This window comes from Miniopterus schreibersii (genome assembly GCF_964146895.1).
Source record: "Miniopterus schreibersii genome assembly, chromosome: 1".
Classification (NCBI taxonomy): domain Eukaryota; kingdom Metazoa; phylum Chordata; class Mammalia; order Chiroptera; family Miniopteridae; genus Miniopterus; species Miniopterus schreibersii.
The window spans coordinates 196,127,476-196,145,419 of NC_138101.1; the positions used below are offsets into that span (position 1 = coordinate 196,127,476).

The window sequence follows — 17,944 nt, forward strand, 5'->3', positions numbered from 1 at the left end:
CTAAAAATATTTACTCAAGTACCCAAAGAATACAGCGAATGTGCAACTATACTAAAACTCTTCACGGGGACTTGTCTGACAATGCTTCATCTTCTTTCTAAACTTTGTTAAGTGTTAGACCAAAAAAAAAACAGATGTAGGAAAATTAAAGAAGCAGTAGAATGTTGTGGGGGTTTTTAATTCCCATGGAAACCATCAACAAATGTCTTATTTTCACTTACAAGTCTTCTGTAAAGATGACGGGTGAGCTAGGTTGGATGGCAATGCCGAGCCTCTTACTGGCTGTTCTTTATGATGATCAGGGAAATCGCCCCACGTGGGCTGAAGCTGTAAAAGAATGTTTTTAAAGCAGCTGAATAAAGTAATGAATTTTAGAAGCAAGTTTTCAAGAATAGAACAAAACTTAAATAATACTTTACCACAGTAGCACTTAGTGGAGATCCTGCTGGGGTATTTGTATATGTGCTAGTTAATGATAACTCAAGGTCCATATTTGGGGGGTCCCCCAGGGGTGGAAGAGAAGAGAGACTATGGGACATGTCCATATCAGCCATGGAGAAGAAGACTTCTTCTTCTAGGGAGAATTAAACTTTGTCAGTTGTATTATAATTCCACAAATCTGCATCTTTAAATTAGGTAAATATACATTAATATTTTTCCTTCAGATCATCTGAGATATAGAGGTACCTTAAATTTTATGTTACTTCCAACAGGGTAATTTATTTGGATCTAAGACATAAATGGCACAGTAAAAATTCAACTGAACATGGGTTAACAAAAGGTTATGCTATCTTGTTGGTGAACTTTAAAAAAAAAATAAAAAAAAAAATATATATATATGATGTATAGTATTATCTGGTATATTTTTAAGTATATTACAATTTAGAGGTGAAAATTCACATTTTAAAGTGATATATATGTGTGTGTATCTTGCAACCTCTGGTTTCATATGGCTACTGCTATTTGTTAAAAAAAAAAATGAAGTAGTGCTCGCTTTGGCAGCACATATACTAAAAAAAAAATGAAGTAAAAAAAAGAGCTGCATGTATTATGTTTAATTCTATTTATATTTCTCTTCTTTCTTTCTGGGGACTTTTTTACCCTTATGCAAATAGGGTTTGTTATAGCCAAAACTTCTTAAGTTGACTTAAATTTTCTATTTAGCTCAACATTCCATACTTAAATTGATTCTTATTATCCAGGATATTAGTACTCATACATTCTGAAACCTCAAAATTCAAAGTAAACTGGATAAAAATTATATTTACATATAACTGATAGATTAACAGAGAAAGGCTCCTATTTAAAGGGATCTATAAATCACTATGTGAGCACATAAGAATTTGATAAATGAAGAAATAACTCCATTTAGCTCTTGAGTAAATCTACATTTCTGTAAACTGACTTTCCTTAGAATAAATCGTGATTTACGTAAACAACACCATCGAAAAAGGGTACGGTAGCACATCACTGTCATGCTGAGGCTAGAAATTTAAACTTAGAAGTTTAAACCTTCTTATACCAAGGATCTTTTATTCCTTCATTACTAACCCCACTTTACAGCAGCCAAAATTAAGTTCACTTTGCTTTGTGATGACAACATATGATTCTGGTGTCAACTTTCTGAGTCACTCACCACGGCTGGAAGGTGTACGAGCTGTTTCTGTCTCATAAAAGCTTTGTTCTGAAGAGACACCCACAGAGAGGGAATCTTTTCTCAAATAATAGCGGTTTAATTCCATCTGAATGCGATATTCTTCTTCCTGCTGCATGGGTCGATTTTTTCTATCTTTATTAGCTAAACCCATTTTGCTAGAATTTTCTACAAGTATACAAAAGGAAAGCAAAACAATAAGTAAATTTGGAGTTACTTAATCATTTCTCTCCCAGGACCCACTTATCCAATACCAGTGGCAACACTTTTGTAAAGTGACTTTCCTAAGAATAAATCATGATTTATAAAACAAAACTACACAGTCAGAAAGCGACATGGTAGCATGTGTGCCAGTGCTGTGGTTATCACTGTACTGTTGTGGTTAGATCAACATAGAAATTTAACCCTTCTTACAGAATCTTTTGTTCTTTCGTTACTAACTCCATTTCCCAAAGGCCTTCATACCACAGCAACTTAATAGCACTGCCACTTCTGTTTAATATGAATCAGAAATCTAAGCAATAACTCCAAGCATATCGCTGGAAATCACAAAAATCTTATCTTTGGTAGATGTCATTAAAAATGTGTGCTACTTACTGTGTTAAAGAATTAATACTTTCTCAGCTGTATCCCCAACCAAGGAAGCAAGCCAGACAATTTTGAAAAAGTTAAGAAGGTGACATAAATAATCTGAATGCTAATTTGTGCCATGGGAACACAATTTAAAAGATCCAATCAGCCTTGGCTGGGTGGCTCAGTTGGTTGGAGCATTGGTCAGGGCACGTACAGGAGGCAACTGATCAAGGTTTCTCTCTCTCTCTGTCTCTCTCTCACCCTCCCGTTTCTCTCTCTCTAATCAATAAAAACATACGCTCAGGTAAGGAGTAAAAAAAAAAAGAATGAATAATTCAATCAAATTTAACTACTTAGGATTCTTATTTACAATACATCTTTAATTTCACACATTCCTCTATAAGAGAATATCCTATATGTATGTTGCATATTTTAACTAAAAAGTTTTAAAGAATTAAAAATAATAACAAGAGCTATACTTGCCAGGTCCAGCAATAGCTGCTAACATATCCAAAAGCAAGTGTACCTGTCTTGGAGACAGGAATAGATGAATAGAGTCTATCTGCCCATCAATATCCAACTTCAAAAAAAGAGAAAGAAAAACATTCAGGATGAACACTTTATAATCTCATCACCACAAGTCCCAGTATATTTTAATACACTGAGAGAAATGCTGATTATTTAGTCTTGGATTCCTTCGCCTAAGATTCTCTTTACTAATTCACACAATCTAAATTATAAGACCTAAAGATTTCCAAACTTGTTCTAAGAGGGAAAATCCTCCTAAGAAAGTCTATGTTGGCAGGGCCAATGTCACACTTTTCGTCTAAGTTTTCTAATAAGTATTTTAGGTGTTTAAGGAGGCCTTAAGACATAGTCTCCAAGAAAGCATATTAAAATAGCAGTAGAATATTCATTCCCATCATTATTTCACAGAACATAAACCATAATCCTTAAAGCTTGATTTAAACCAACAGCAAATAAAGTTGGCCTTCATGAGTTTGCCCACAGATAATACTCCTTAGCAGAGCACGTAAGGACTTGCTCTACTGTGGTGAGCCTCTCCAGATACCCACTGTGCTCCACAAAGCCAGCTCAGCTGGGTGGGGAATATGAGCCACATCCAAAATGCCAATGGAAAAAGAATGCTCATGTGAACTTCCCTTCTCTTTTCCAGCTCTTTGTCCATTTTTCCATTTAAAAATAAAAGCCCTATCATACTCTCATCTTGATTTCTGTGGAGTATATTCTGAATGAAAAGCAATTACTCCATTCTGCATATCACATTCTAAAGAGTTGACTATGCCTGCCTTAGTTTTCATTCATCTCTCTTTAGCTCTAATGCTAATGCTGACTCCTATTGCAATTTTTAAATAATTCAGTTAATAAAACATTTACATTTGGAAAATGGCATCTTTTCTAACAAAAAAAAAACAAATTTCTTCTGATTTTAGAAATAAAAATAAAAGAAATTACACAGTGATTTTGAGAGAGTTCCATGATCTAACCAAGAATTCTCCAATAATCATCATCATCATCTCCTTTTTTTAGGATTAGGGCACTATGCAAGGTATTTCTATTGTATTTCCCCTAATTTTCAGTACTGCTGCTGCTTTATAGATGAGGAAACAGGTTCACAAGGATTAAGTGATTTGTACAAAGCCATCTAACAGATCCAGAGCCAGGATTTTAACCTGTGCTGACCCAGATGGAAAGCCCCATTCCTTCTCTTCTGTCCACAGAAGTGTGGAATGAAAAAGGACTCTACAGAAAGTAAACGCACCGGGTGAGCTGATCAGAAATTCCTAGCTGGGCAGGTTAGGGTGGGTAGTGATGCCCCAGCCATATAACTTCTTTAATGAAAGCACATAACCTTGCTAACTATCCTGTAATCCAATCCCCACCTTGCTTTCTCCCATCTTCATATAATCCTTCAAACACAACAAAACTGTCACTCTCGGAAGCAGTGGACACCTTCCTTCCTGGAAACTGTTGTCAGTTTTGGCTCAAATAAACTCTTATAAAAACTCTATATAGGTTTAGCCCAGCCAGGCGTGGCTCAGCAGTTGAGCGTCGACCTAGGATCCAGGCAACTGGGGTTCAATTCCCAGTCAGGGCACATGCCCGATGTGTGGGCTTGATCAATGACTCTCTCATCATTGATGTTTCTATCTCTCTCTCTCCCTCTCCTTTCCTCTCTCTGAAATCAATAAAGATATATTAAAAATAAAAAAATAAAAACTCTATACAGGTTTAGATGTTTATGTCAAGAGAGGACTTGTTTTATGGGGCTCCTTACTGACTGCTGGCCATAAATCAGCAAGGAGTTAGGGCTGGGGACAGTGGGAAAAACTCTCTTTCTGTGCCAAATTTTAAAAATTTGCTTTTTAATTTCTTAGTATGTAAAACATATTACAACTATAGAATATAAGACTAAAATAAATTTCAAACTCAATGTAACACGGTAATTGAAGCAAAATGTCTGTAAATGTAATGCAGGCAGTCCCCTATTTTCACATATAATGCACTCCTGAAAACATATGCTAAAACTGAGTATGTGAAGCACCAGACTTACACACTATTTGAGGTGGATACCAGTCTCAGAGAACTAAAAACATGAAATCTTTCATAACATTTTGAACCCCCAGTTTGAAGACTTAAGTCTAATAAACATCAGAAAGAGACTAAAGATACAATACTTTGAGCACCCTCATTAATGTCATCTTGGTCTACCCTGTATTAAGTTTATGAGCTCTCTGTTTCTCAATGCTAATACCTAGAACTTTTATTTTTCCATTTAGTACTCATTTCCATTACAGAAGAACAAAATATACTCAAACAATTAGTTATTACACAAAAACTAACACATAGGCAAGGACAGTAATATCTCCACATATAAAACCTGGCTGGCAGACAGTGCCACCGTGCAAGTGTTCCAATGTTCATTTGTCACCTAATACACAGATGCTCAAAAGTAACATCTAAAAGACTTTATACAAATCAGTACACAATGTTCAAAACTTTGGGTTAGCACCAACATCAAATATACCAATGCTGAGGACTATCTGTAATTAATCAAAACAGAGCCATACACGTTATTGCTATGGTTCTTCCTTCTTGGAGAAAGAGCAACTGCCCTCCCCAGAGGCAGGGGTGTATTGGTTCCCAAGGATGTAACTAGGCAGGGGATCCCCTGCAGTGCTTCCACATACCTATGGCTTTCTGCTGCATTAACGCTCCCCTCCTGTCATTCAATAAAGAGGCTTAAGACCCGGTGGAAGGATTCTGTACCGTGTGAGGTAGGAAGGAGCAGTAAACAAAGGTGATAACAGGAATGCTGTCATTCTGACCACCACCTTCCTCCAACTCGTCAGGCGCTCCAATCCAAGGAAGGACTTCTGGGAGCCTCAATCCTCTGAAAACCTTCCTATGTACATTCATGTGTACTCGGGCTCCCTCCTCCACATTCCCACAGCAATTTCTATCCCCCTAGTATATCTTTTATTAAAAGGCAAAGACTGAATCCCACTCATCTCTGCCTCTATCTCAAGAGCTTGCCAGCCTGGCACATAGCAGTCACGCAAATATCTGACACTGGTAGACCAGTGATCACACAAATGAATAAGTCCCCATATCTACTCAATTGAAACTACCTTTTACAGAAATTATACAGAAAATTCATTTCCAGAGTCTGAAAATAACACTTGACAAATACATGTTTAACTGACTGAATAAGTGTATGTATCCTGATTCTCCAACAGACTATTCAATATTGTTTCCTAAGACACAAGGACAGTTGTCTTTACAGAGACTTCAAACACCTATGAGACATCATGAAAAAAAAAACAATCTCTTTTCATAAATATTATGTAACTCTACAAACGGTCATTCAGTTAAAAATACACACAAGCTGGATATTCTTACATATAATTAAACATCTTCAACCAACTTGCTGTCCAAATCTTCCCTCCTTTAAGCTTTTTTATTTTTGATGCTAGAAAGACAGTCTTTAATAGTTCATTCCTGGTCATCTGAACCAATGAACATTTTTGAGCTGCAAGGGTCAGGAAAAGTGAGCGTAGGAGGCTACTCTAAAACCCGACCTGCATTCGTGAAAACATATGCTAAAACTGAGTATGAGAAGGGCAAGGGCACTTTGTCGCCTAATCACACAGGCACCAGCTGAGAGTAGAAATGCTGACTTCAGGAAAGTGGGTCCCCTCGTTCCAGGACAGTCTACAGTGATCATCAGAGGTGACTGCAGAAATTAAAGAATACTGTAGTTTTATTTCATTTTTTACTGTAGAAAATAAAACAAATACTAACCTTAGCTCCAGGAAGTACTTCATTCTGTTTCAGCGTGAGACTCAACTCCAACCTACCAATTAGCCCTCCGATCTGCACTGGGTCAGAGGGTGCTACCTCTGGTAAAGTCCTAGTTAGCTGTGGGTGTGGCTCATAGACAATTTTAGGATTCCAGCTAGGTGACAGCTTTGGCTCAGTTTCCTACAATAATGCAATAAGAATAAAGTACGTTAGTTACTATAAATAAATCAAAATGCAAAATACAAATGTCAAATTAAGAAGAATAAAATATTTGACAGGCAAAACTGTACTATGTTACAATAGATAAACTGGTATCTGCTAATATGGAACACAGTTGTATGTTAGCACAGTACCTTGGTAATGAAGACAAATAGAAAAAAACTTTATGAATAAAAGTACAGCATCTGTTTAAATTACAGTTGTCAGAAAACTTGGTAAATGTTCTATAATTAAGAAAATCTGATTTGTGAAATAACATAAAAGATAAATTATAGAATAACTGATTCTGATAAATAAAAGGATTCTCTACTCTTAGAAGGAATTAATAAACAGCTCCTTAATTATAAACCTTTTTAAAGATATGATCTGTAAGATAAATTTTCAGCAATACAATCAGTATGTGAGGTAAATGTGAACACTGCTTGATTTCCAGTGTTTACTGTATACAGACATTCAATGTTAACATACCATTTCTCTCCAGGACACAGTAGGCAATGTTTCTCTATCAAATTAATACACAGCAAAAAGGAAAGGCATTCATTATAAATATAAATGCTTTAAAATCCCTGAAATATGTTCCCCATTACTCAATATTTGTATTAATTTCCAGATCAGATGGAAACCCATTAACACATTATGTATCCTAGCAAAATTTAATAGCTCTCATTTAAACCTTTTAAAAATCTGTAATTCAGTTTTTGTTTTTCTGTTTTGTTTTCCTTACCACTGGTGCAGTTGAACACACTGGGGAAGATTTTGCTGATGCGGAAAACTCATCCCAGAAGAGAGACACTCCAGAGAGCTGAAGTAACTTGTGAGCAAAAGCTGTAGGCTGATGTACATTAATTCCTGAGGACTCATCAGCAGTTTCATCACAGTATACAGTTCTGAAAGTTAACAACAGAAAGGGCATTAGTGAAAACTCCTAGGAAAACCCACTTGCAATGATAATAAGAGCACATAGCTTTTTAAGTTAAAGGGATTTTTCAAGTGCTAGCACCTTAAATACACCTATGATGTGGGTCAGCATTCCCATGCTTTACCACAGTGAGTACTTCATGTAGAGACCTTACCCCAGGAAGGATAACGTTATAAGACTCCTAAATTTGGGGGGGAAATCAATAACTTTCAAAAGTTAGCTTCAAAGAAAACAATTCCTGAGTTCCCTCATGAACACTTCTGGGTAACAGTGAGAAAGGATTCAGCTCCAAGTCAAAAACCTAACATAAATGACATTTCTTGAATTCTTATGACTATACTATAAATTCCTGACTAATCTGCAGTTTAAACAAAATAAAGAACATACTTCTAAATGCACAAGATTTTAGATATTATTTAACATACCATTTAAGGCAGTGTAACCTTATTTCAAAAATCTATTAATAATAACTGACATATGTTTTGGGAAGAGACAGAAACCATAACATATCTGCTTAAAATTTGGCACAGAGCCCAGGCGGGCATAGCTCAGTGGTTGAGCATCAACCTTTGATCCAGGAGATCTCATTTCGATTCCCAGTCAGGGCACATGCCTGGGGTTGTAGGCTTGATCCCCAGCAGGGGCATGCAGGAGGCAGCTGATCAATGACTCTCTCATCATTGATGTTTCTCTCTCTCCCTCTCCCTCTCCCTTCCTCTCTCTGAAATCAAAAAAGACATATTTAAAAAAGAAAATTGGCACAGGTTCCCCATAGATCCATATACAAATGCCTTTGGTGCTCAGTGCACATACTTCATTCTGCTCATTTCTGCTGGCAGCTCGCATGGCACTAAGACACAGGTGAACAGTCAGTCAGTAACTCTAATCAACACCCATGAGTGAGTATGTAAGTCAATCCCTGGCTGAGAGCTACTTACAGGGAGTTGGAGTGGACTTACAGGGAGTTGGAGTGGGCTTACACCAAAAAACAAAAGTGATGTTTACATCTTTTTACATCTTTTTACAACTATTGCACATGTTGACCTTATAATGCCCTCACAGAATCCTCAAAGAAAACAGCAGTCTTAGCCTTTCTCACCAAAGCAATGAAAATGCTGCTCATGTTCATGAGACACACCTAAACAGCACATTGTTTACGTGCAGAAACTGAAACTCTCCAACAGGAGTGCCCTACGTGTAGCAGCACTTCAATATTTGTTGTTCTGATTTGATAGTAATTAAAAGAGAATTACCTGCTATGAATTCAACATAGTATTATATATAATTATACCCCAACTGGTACTTTACGTTTTCCATAATGGGATTAGACCTAACTTGGAGAGCAGCACTCTACTGCAAAATTATGCAATATATTAATTTCATATCATTACCTCTCATCTCCAAAAGCATTCTGAAATCTAATGTAAGAGTTCAAGTATGTTATTCATAAAAAAACAGAATAGGGTCTTTTTTCTTCAGCTATAAAAAGTCTTACCTTTCTATTCGAATTTCAAGTGCAGTTCCAGTTTTGGAATTTTCTGGCACATGTTCAATTCTCAAGACAGTGTCTATAAAAGTGACTTTTACTCTTCTTAGTACTAGAGTGAACAGGTAATCATCAACATAAGAGACATAAATAAAAACTCAGAATGAAAAAATGCATATAAATTAGTTTAATATAAACTTACAAAATAAAATAGAATTGAATTCTTTTCCTTAAAAATCCCCAAATCTTGAGTTCTGTAATAATATTTTGCTTTACTGAGCACTCACCCCTTGTTACATCTCAATGGAACTTGAGGCAGTGACTAACACTTTCTGTTGAATTCAATCCCAATTCTAAGCATAATAAAATAAACCAAGGAGAAACTAGGGTACAAAAGGACATGAAATAAAATTAAATTGAATACAATATTTAAATAACCTCAATTCTAAAGTTCTGAAGTGAGAACAGTTCATTTAAAAGTCACTCCAATGGCTTTTCCTTATACAAGGCTTACTAAATAAAGGTACTAAATAAAATCTCAATTTTTAAAAAACACTCAGTAATGCCAAACCTGTTTCAATGGTTTCAGCAAACTTTTCAAGTCCTTCAAAAGGCTGGGATCCTTCTCCTTGCTCATCTGTTAGTTTCTGGCTAAGACATTCTTTTGCCAATTGCATACTGCTGGTCATGAAACTTGACCAATACATAGGCTCCGAACCAGTTGCTGCAGAAAATGTAGATTAATCCTAAATAATGTGTCATAGTTGCCACAAGCCATTTCTTAAAGTAACACATTTCAAGTAGATAAATTCCTAATCCTCCATGAGATATTTAGCATCAGGGTGTTACCCAGGGATACAATATTCTAGAAAGTACCCTTAAGATTTTAAACGTCACCTTATAATGACTGGGGGGGGGGGGGGGACGGAATCACAGAAAAAGTCCAGGCCCTGGCCAGACACCTCAGCTGGTTAGAGCGTCATCCCAATAAGCCAAGGTTGGAGGTTTGATCCCCTGTCTGGGCACATACAAAAAGCAGCCAATGATGCATAAATAAGTGGGACAACAAGTCGGTGCTTCTCCCTCTCTCCCCCTTCCTCTCAATAAGTAAATAAACAAACAAACACGTTTACATTGTGCAATCAATTATTCAGTCTTTAGCCTCCTTTAATCCAGTACAGTTCCTCCACCCTTGTCTTCCGTGACACTGACGCTGTTTAACAGTGCCAACCATTTAGTTCATAAAATTTCCCTTATTTTGGATTTATGACTGCTGCTTTATGATTTGATTTAGATTAGGTACTTTTAGCAGGAACAGTAAGTACATAAGTGATGTGTGTCCTTTTCAGTTGATCACATCAGGACACACATGAAGTCACTCTGACCCATTATTGATGAGGTTAAGTTTGATCAGGTGGTCATTTATGGTGGTGACTATCAACCTTCTCCTGTGAAAAAGAAACTTTTCCCTTTGTAAATAATATGTAGCCCTGGCCAGGTGGATCAGTTGGTTGGATCATTGTCCCATGCACCAAAAGGTTGTGGGTTCAATTCCTGGTCAGGGTACCTACCTAGGTTGTGGGTTCCAATCTCCAGTCGGGGCACATACGGGGGGCAACCAATGGATGTTTCTCTCTCTCATCAATATTTCTCTCTCCCCCTTCCTCTCTCGAAGCATACTGTCAGGTGAGGATAAATAATAATAAAAATAATAATATGTAATCAGTGGGAGATAATTTGATACTGTCTAAATATTAAGCTCCTCAACAACCCTTCACCAAATGATATTAGCATTCATTGATTGATGATTCTGTTTTGTATCAATTTTTTACTATGGTGGCCAAAAAAATGGCCACTATCTTTTTGTTTTGTTTTGTTCTACGCAGTGAAGAGCCTTCCTTTCCCTGTCTCCCTTAGATACTTATTTATTTATTTGTATCAACATGGACTTAGAGGTTTTTTTAAATTTAGTGTGTTATAATCCATTATTGTTATTACTCTTTTTGATACTCAAGCATTCCCAGATTTGGCTAATGGGAGCCCTTCAAGCCCAATCCAGTGCCCTTTTAACAATTCTCCATCAATTTTTCAGCCCTTCTTTGCTGTCTGGCACAACACTTTGAATCTTTAAAAGGCAATAGGTAATTGGTAATAATAATTAAACCATCTACACGCTAAAGTTCCTATGGGTGAACAGTGTAGATCAGCAGAGAAATGACGCTAAAGGTACAATCACACCCTCACAGACCCAAGTCCTAACATTTTATCTAGCTCACAAATACAATGCAAAGTAATAAATACCGAATTTAATGCAATTAGGTTACTTTCCCAATCCCTGAAAAATGAAATAGAAACAATCGGGAACACAGGACACACCTACCTAGGCGAGGTCTAGGTCGGAAGACCATTTCTAGCCCTTTCACTTCCAGTGCACAGTTATCCTGTAGCAAGGAGCCCCATGGAACTGACAGAGAAATTGACTGTATGAATCCTTCAGTGACTTCTAAAGGTGCATCTGCTGACTCCAGGATCTCATTGAGACACTAAAGAGAAAAAACAAGTGCAATTTGAAATCACAAGAACTTAAAATTGTTAACTTATTCAAAGATGCTGAATATGCTCATATATGTGTCAGGCACTAGGGATGAAGGAAGCAGAGGCCCAGTTAAAGACGATTCCCGGTCCTCACTAAGCTTACAAATTTGTCTTAACATGAAAAGCACAAGTAATTAAAGTCTGACGAGTTGCATGACAGAGGAAATGCACTGTGCTATCTGAACGTGTAAAGAACTTAACCAGGAGATTCAAGGCAGGCCAGCTAAGGAAGTGCTATTTAAAGCTGAGACCAGAAGGCTAGGAGTCAACCAGGCAAAGTGTTCCAGGCAGAGAAAAAGGCATATGCAAGGATTCAAAAAAAAAGCAGAGGTCAGAGAGTGCAAGCACACATATTTGAGATACAAGAGTATCTGGAGAGAAAAGCTGCTCTAGCTCTAGTGTACTGTGCCAGGGTGATGAGCCAGAGATAAGGCCATAGAGATAAGGGAGAGCAGAATCCAAAGCACCTTGTAATTCATGTTAGAGTCTGAAATGTATCTCAAGGGCAAGGTGAAACTATCGGAAGACTTTAGGTAAGGGCGCAAAAATGGGGTTAGAACTATTAGAGGGCCTCTCCTGCTGCCAGGTAGAGAATGTATTGAAGGAAAATAAAACTCAGGCATAATGGTTGTTATGAGGAGAAGCTAGAGAAATTGGTTTGGCAAGGAGAGTGACAATGAGGACAGTTAGAAGTGGATGGATTGTTGTAATATATTTGGAAGCAAAGTTAATTGGCATCATGAGGGACAAAGAAAAGCAGTAATGAAGAATGACTCCCAGGTATTGGCTTGGGCAACTGCTTAGACAGTGGTACCATTTACTGAGACAGAGAAACCTGGAGAAGCTGGTTAGGCAACAGGTGGGGAGTGCAGTTCCAAAGCATACATTTGAGCAGACATCTAGGTGGAGTTGTCTAGGAAGCAGCTAGAAATTCCGGTCTAGAGCTCAGGAGAGTCATCTGGGCTGGAGATAAAGAAGGGCACTATAAACACAGAGGGTAAATGAAGCCACGGGGGTGAGGAGAGGCAACCTTACAAGCCTAATGCTGAATACTGAGTGAGATTGCGACTGGCTCAGGTTTTATTAGAGGTCACTACTGAAAGAATTTCTTCATGCTGGGGCTTGTGTAACCCTACAGACTTTCTAGAAAGTACATGGGCATGGGTGGTTTCAAGGTGCAAACACTCCGATCCTCACTCTCTAAAGATATCTTCCCAAGACTGACCTTCCTCAGAAGAGTATGCACAGCAGTGGCATCAGGTTGGGTCTCCTTACCCATACCCCTTTGTATAATCTCACTTCTCCCACTTAGCCAAAAAAGGCCTCTCTTTCACCTTCCTGGATCTTCCCTTGCACACTACCTGGGGTATAAAAATCCCCAAGCAGAGCCAGCAATAAGTTTTCTGGTCTTTTCCTATCTTATACATATTTTTGACATGACACTCGAAGAAATTCAAAGAACTAAGTGACATTGCTACTGCAAAATCCTTTCGGTTCTCATCTACTTATTTATGACATCAGAGTTTCTCAGGCTTATAACTATTTCAAAAATTTAGAATGAGCTCTCGCTGGGTGGTTCAGTTGGTTGGAGAGTCATCCCATACACCAAGAAGGTTTCGGTTCCATTCCTGGTCAGGGCACATACCTAAGCTGTGGGTTCGATCCCCAGTCAGGGAGTGTATAGGAGGCAACCGATCGATGTTTCTCTCTCTCTCTTCCTTCTTCTCTCTCTGAAATCAATAAAATTATATCCTCGGGTAAGGATGAAAAAGAAAAGAAAATGTATATAAAAGTACCCAGTACAATATATAGAGATATAAGGTGGTTAATGAATGGTCACTATTCTCTTCAAAAGCAAACTAAAATCCCCCACCTTGACACCATGTCCCCTTTAGTCATCAACCTCATTTCTTTCTTTAGTCAAGGCAGCTATTTTCTCAAACCACAAACTACTATCTCTCTGCCTTCTAACCCTCAGCTCCTGTGAAACTGCTCTTAACTGCCAATAAACTGACACAGGCAATGAACAACGTTCAGTGCTCATCTTCCTTGAACTCGCACCTTAATCTAATTCCTAGTTTGAAATTCTAACTTTCTTTGGCTTCCAGAACACTCTTCACACTGTCTTTTTTTCCCTTCTTCACCACTTAAGATGATGGCTTTCATCTAAGCTTCATCTTCATCCTTTTTTGTTTCTCAACTTAATCTACAACCGCCCATGCACTTTATGCCATTCCAGTGTTTCAGTTACCACTGACGCTGACAACGCCCAAATCTTTATCTCTAACTCATCCTCGACTCCAATACTACATAGCATTTTCAATCACTTCAATGGGAAAAGAGCTCGTGAACTTATAAGACAGCCCATTCCAACTGTAGAATAGTTCCAAACCCCTTGCCTCTCTTCCTACCACTTCGAGACCCATGAAGTTAGTAGTCTTCGAAAACATATCTATCCCAGAGGGCATAATAGGTGATCCAAACATGGATGTGAGTAAAAAAATTAGACATTCTATATTAAATTTTTCACATTTTTAGATTTAAAAGTTATACTAATATTTAATATACAAAGGGAATTGGCACCCTCACTCTGGCCACATATCAGACTGGTACAAAGAGAAGACCAGTAGTTCTCCAACGGGGAAGAGTTAAGAGCGGTGCCCTCAGTTGGATATTCCGCTTCAGCACAATGGAAGTGACTTGAGCATCATTCTACATGATAAGAACACACCTAAGCCCTGGCCGGCGGCTCAGGTGGTTGAAACATTACCCCGTACACCAAAAAGGTTGTGAGTTTGATTCCCAGTCAGGGCACATACCTAGGTATCAGATTCGATCCCCTGTTGGGGCGCATGTAGGAGGCAACTGATCAATGTTTCTCTCTCTCTCCCTTCCTCTCTCTCTAAAAAAACAAAACAAAACAAAAAAAACACAATAAAAAAACATGTCCTCATTGAGGATTAAAAAAAACAAACAGACCTTTAAGCAGTATAATCTTTGTAAAGAGACAGAAAGTGACAATAACTTTCCGATTTCCCAGTTTTTCTTATTGTCCCAGAAAGTGACAATAACTTTCTGATTTCCCAGTTTTTCAAATACTTAAGAGTTTACTTTAAAGATGAAAAGCAATTTTCTTCTGCATGAGCAGAAGAATTCTAAATACGCTGACTACTTATGTGATGACAGATAGCTATCAGTAGTAGGTGCTGCCGAGCAGGTATATTCCAAATAACAAAACAAACCTTAGCTCTTCAAAGTAAAGACACCACTTTAGTAATGAGTGAGAACGTAACTGCTTGTCAAAGGATACTTGTAGTATGGGGAGAATGTATTGAAAAATTATATTTGGAAACGTCTCCATTGTTACAAGATTGTTTGCTGAAATAATATCTATTAAAAATACTGTCTGATCCCCACTCAGGGGCGTGCAGGAGGCAGTTGATCAATGACCCTCTCTCATCATTGATGTTTCTATCTTTCTCTCTCCCTCTCCCTTCCTCTCTCTAAAATCAATAAAAATATATAAAAAGAATAATTAAAAAAATAAAAATACTGTCTATTTTTTAAGTCATTATCTATACAAGTTATAAAAGGTATGAAAGCATGGAAAATTATCACAATGAACCTAAAAGTCTTGCTGAACAGAGGTTTTTTAAAACACCTTCTAATTAATTAGCAAGAATAAATTATTGAGATCAAGGAAAAAAGGGGATGTCACTGCCAATTTCAACATAATCCTGTGCATAACTGATGGTTGAGAATTGAAACATTAGTGATGTCCCCAATGACAAAATTCTTTCATTTGGATCTATGAATCTGTGAGGTATGTTGTTGTTTTTCAGTAATAAAAGTCATTCGAATCAGGTGTCTAAAGTAACTGAATTTGGAATCAGAAGTTTGAATAGCTATATCTAAGTGCCACATCAAGATTGATCTTGGTCATCAACAGAACACACTATAATCAATTAATAAATAAACAACAACAGCAAACGTTTACTGGACGCTTTTATTTGACATTATCATTTGGGTTGGGCATATCCCTTGCATTCGAGGAACAGAACAGAACAATCTTCAGAATAAGTCTAGCCAATAATCACTCTGCCACAATGATCCTGAAGTCAAACTATAAAATTCAAGTATCACCACCTCTGATTCCCCATGAGGATTAAACAAAGTAAGAGTGTCTTAAATTAAAAGATGCTCAATAAACATTTACTGTCCTTTGCAGTCACAGGATTAATAAAGAAATAATGGCCTTAGCAATTAGAATTTTCGCTGTACCACTTGTTGGCCGTGTCACTTGGGGAAAATTATTTAACGCCATCTGTAAAATGGAAATAACAATACCCACCTTATGAGGTTAACATGAAAAGTCATTAAAGAATAACACATACAAAGCCATTCAGCTCACAGAAGACGGGTAATAAGTGTCCAATGCTCCTCCTGAAAGATAGCCTGTTCATAACTGTCCCAAAAGTTCAGACTCACAGGTCATCAATTTTATTTTATTTTTTTGTGGGTCACTGAATTTTAAAATATCCATCATAATCCCTATCTTCTGGTAAGAGTTACAGCAATACAGTACCCTGACACAGTGCCTGGCATAGAGTGGACACTCCACTAATGTTTACTGAATGCAGGTGAACTTCTGTGCCCAATGTCTGTAAGGCTAACTGTGGCAGCCTGGGCTGGCCTGGTGTGGGACTGGGTCTTTCTGCTACTCAGATCAAGGCTCTTTCCACTATCCTATATACTCTCCCTACTTTAAATCATCTACTTAACAGATATTCATGCTAGCACAAATCAATTTTAGGGTCATAATACAGTATTAACATAATTCAAGCTTTTCGGGTTTCTATGGCCAAGGAAATCATCACTTTGTTAAGATACTTTTACATAAAAGAAAAAAGCACAGCTTTTTACACAGCTTAAATTAGCAGAAAAAAGTTTCCTTTTGTTTTGCACAACTATCACTGGAAAACCAGCATTCTATTTATGATTTCCTAAAGGGATTGCTTTCACTATAGCAAAGCTCTAGAACGGTACAACCAATTCAAACTGCAAGCAGGGAACTCGAGTGCAATAAACAAAGGGGGTGGGGGAAGGAGAAAAGCCACCTGTCAAACCCAAGGCTGAGTGTACTTTCAGTAAAACACTATTCAGTGAACATACAAATGCAAGTACCATTGTATGCGGGAGCTGAAATGCACATGAAGCACCAGTGAGACGCAATGGGTCAACTCACGGTCTCTGAATGACAAGTAGAAAACAGGATTTTTAAATGTCTGAGAATTGCTGCTTCAGCGCTTTTGCAACACCTGTCACGTGAAACAAACAGCGCTACCAGGGCCACACGACCATTCACGGGCTGGCCTCGCAACACATCAACAAGCAAAGGCGGGAGGGCGGGCAGCGCCGGCCTTCGCCTAACTTTCTCCAGATGGCAAACGCCGTGCAAGGAGCCAGCCCGAAATAAACAACCGAACGCCCCGGAATTCCGACATCCCCGAGGTCCCCCTCCTCCTTAACCTCTCCCAGTGTCGCCCCACGAAATAGGGCTTGTTTGCCACGGGCCCCCCGCGAACCCCTCAACCTGAAGGGGCGGCACTGGTCCCTCCACGGGCCCCTTCGGCGACCCCAAGCCGATGACCCGACCGATTCCCACAGCGTAGGCTCCAATGTCTCTGTTAAGTTTCCGAAACACGTGATTTGGGGGCGCAAACTTGCTAGTAACAGATTAAACAACCCTTTCGTCTATCTGAGCCCGGCCGCGCTTCCCAGAGAGGATCTGAATGTCACCCGTTTTGGATGACACTCCTTCAAACCGCCCGAAAGAGGGGAGTGACTCCCGACGGCCGGCCGCCCGCAGCTCTTACCCATTTGTCCAAGGGGACCTGGGCGAGGGACCCGGTGCCCTGGTACAGGTCCAGGCTGAGCTGCTCCAGGCTCAGCTTCTCCTGCAGGAAGTGGCCCAGGTACCTCTGCAGGAGGTACCGACAGGCCCTCTTCTTGATGGACTCTGAAAACGGCCAAGGCATGGCGAGGGCTGGCGGCGGGGCCGGCGGGGCTGCGGGCGGCGGCGGCTCCGGCCTCGCGGCCCAGGCTCCGGCTCCAGGCCGCGGCGGCGGCGCCTCGGGTCACGGCCGGCGTCCCCAGGCCGCGGCGGGGCCTA

General features: G+C 38.9%; 1 protein-coding gene across 2 annotated transcripts in view; it reads right to left on the minus strand.

Moving 5' to 3' along the window:
- The window catches only part of ATG2B (autophagy related 2B), a 60,142-nt gene extending 42,253 nt beyond the window's left edge, over positions 1-17,889 (minus strand). Inside the window, exons 1-10 of one of the 2 annotated variants that reach the window (XM_081143812.1) lie at positions 17,649-17,889; positions 11,558-11,720; positions 9,749-9,901; positions 9,187-9,289; positions 7,497-7,659; positions 6,554-6,733; positions 2,711-2,807; positions 1,637-1,822; positions 420-571; positions 222-327 (exon numbers count right to left, since the gene is read on the minus strand). In XM_081143812.1, the coding sequence (XP_080999938.1) occupies positions 222-327; positions 420-571; positions 1,637-1,822; positions 2,711-2,807; positions 6,554-6,733; positions 7,497-7,659; positions 9,187-9,289; positions 9,749-9,901; positions 11,558-11,720; positions 17,649-17,810 (1,465 nt within the window). In that variant the 5' untranslated portion in view covers positions 17,811-17,889. Of the gene's footprint in view, positions 1-221; positions 328-419; positions 575-1,636; positions 1,823-2,710; positions 2,808-6,553; positions 6,734-7,496; positions 7,660-9,186; positions 9,290-9,748; positions 9,902-11,557; positions 11,721-17,648 lie in introns of both variants that reach the window. The other variant, XM_081143811.1, reaches the window with a different exon arrangement.
- Positions 17,890-17,944: the final 55 nt, after the last annotated feature.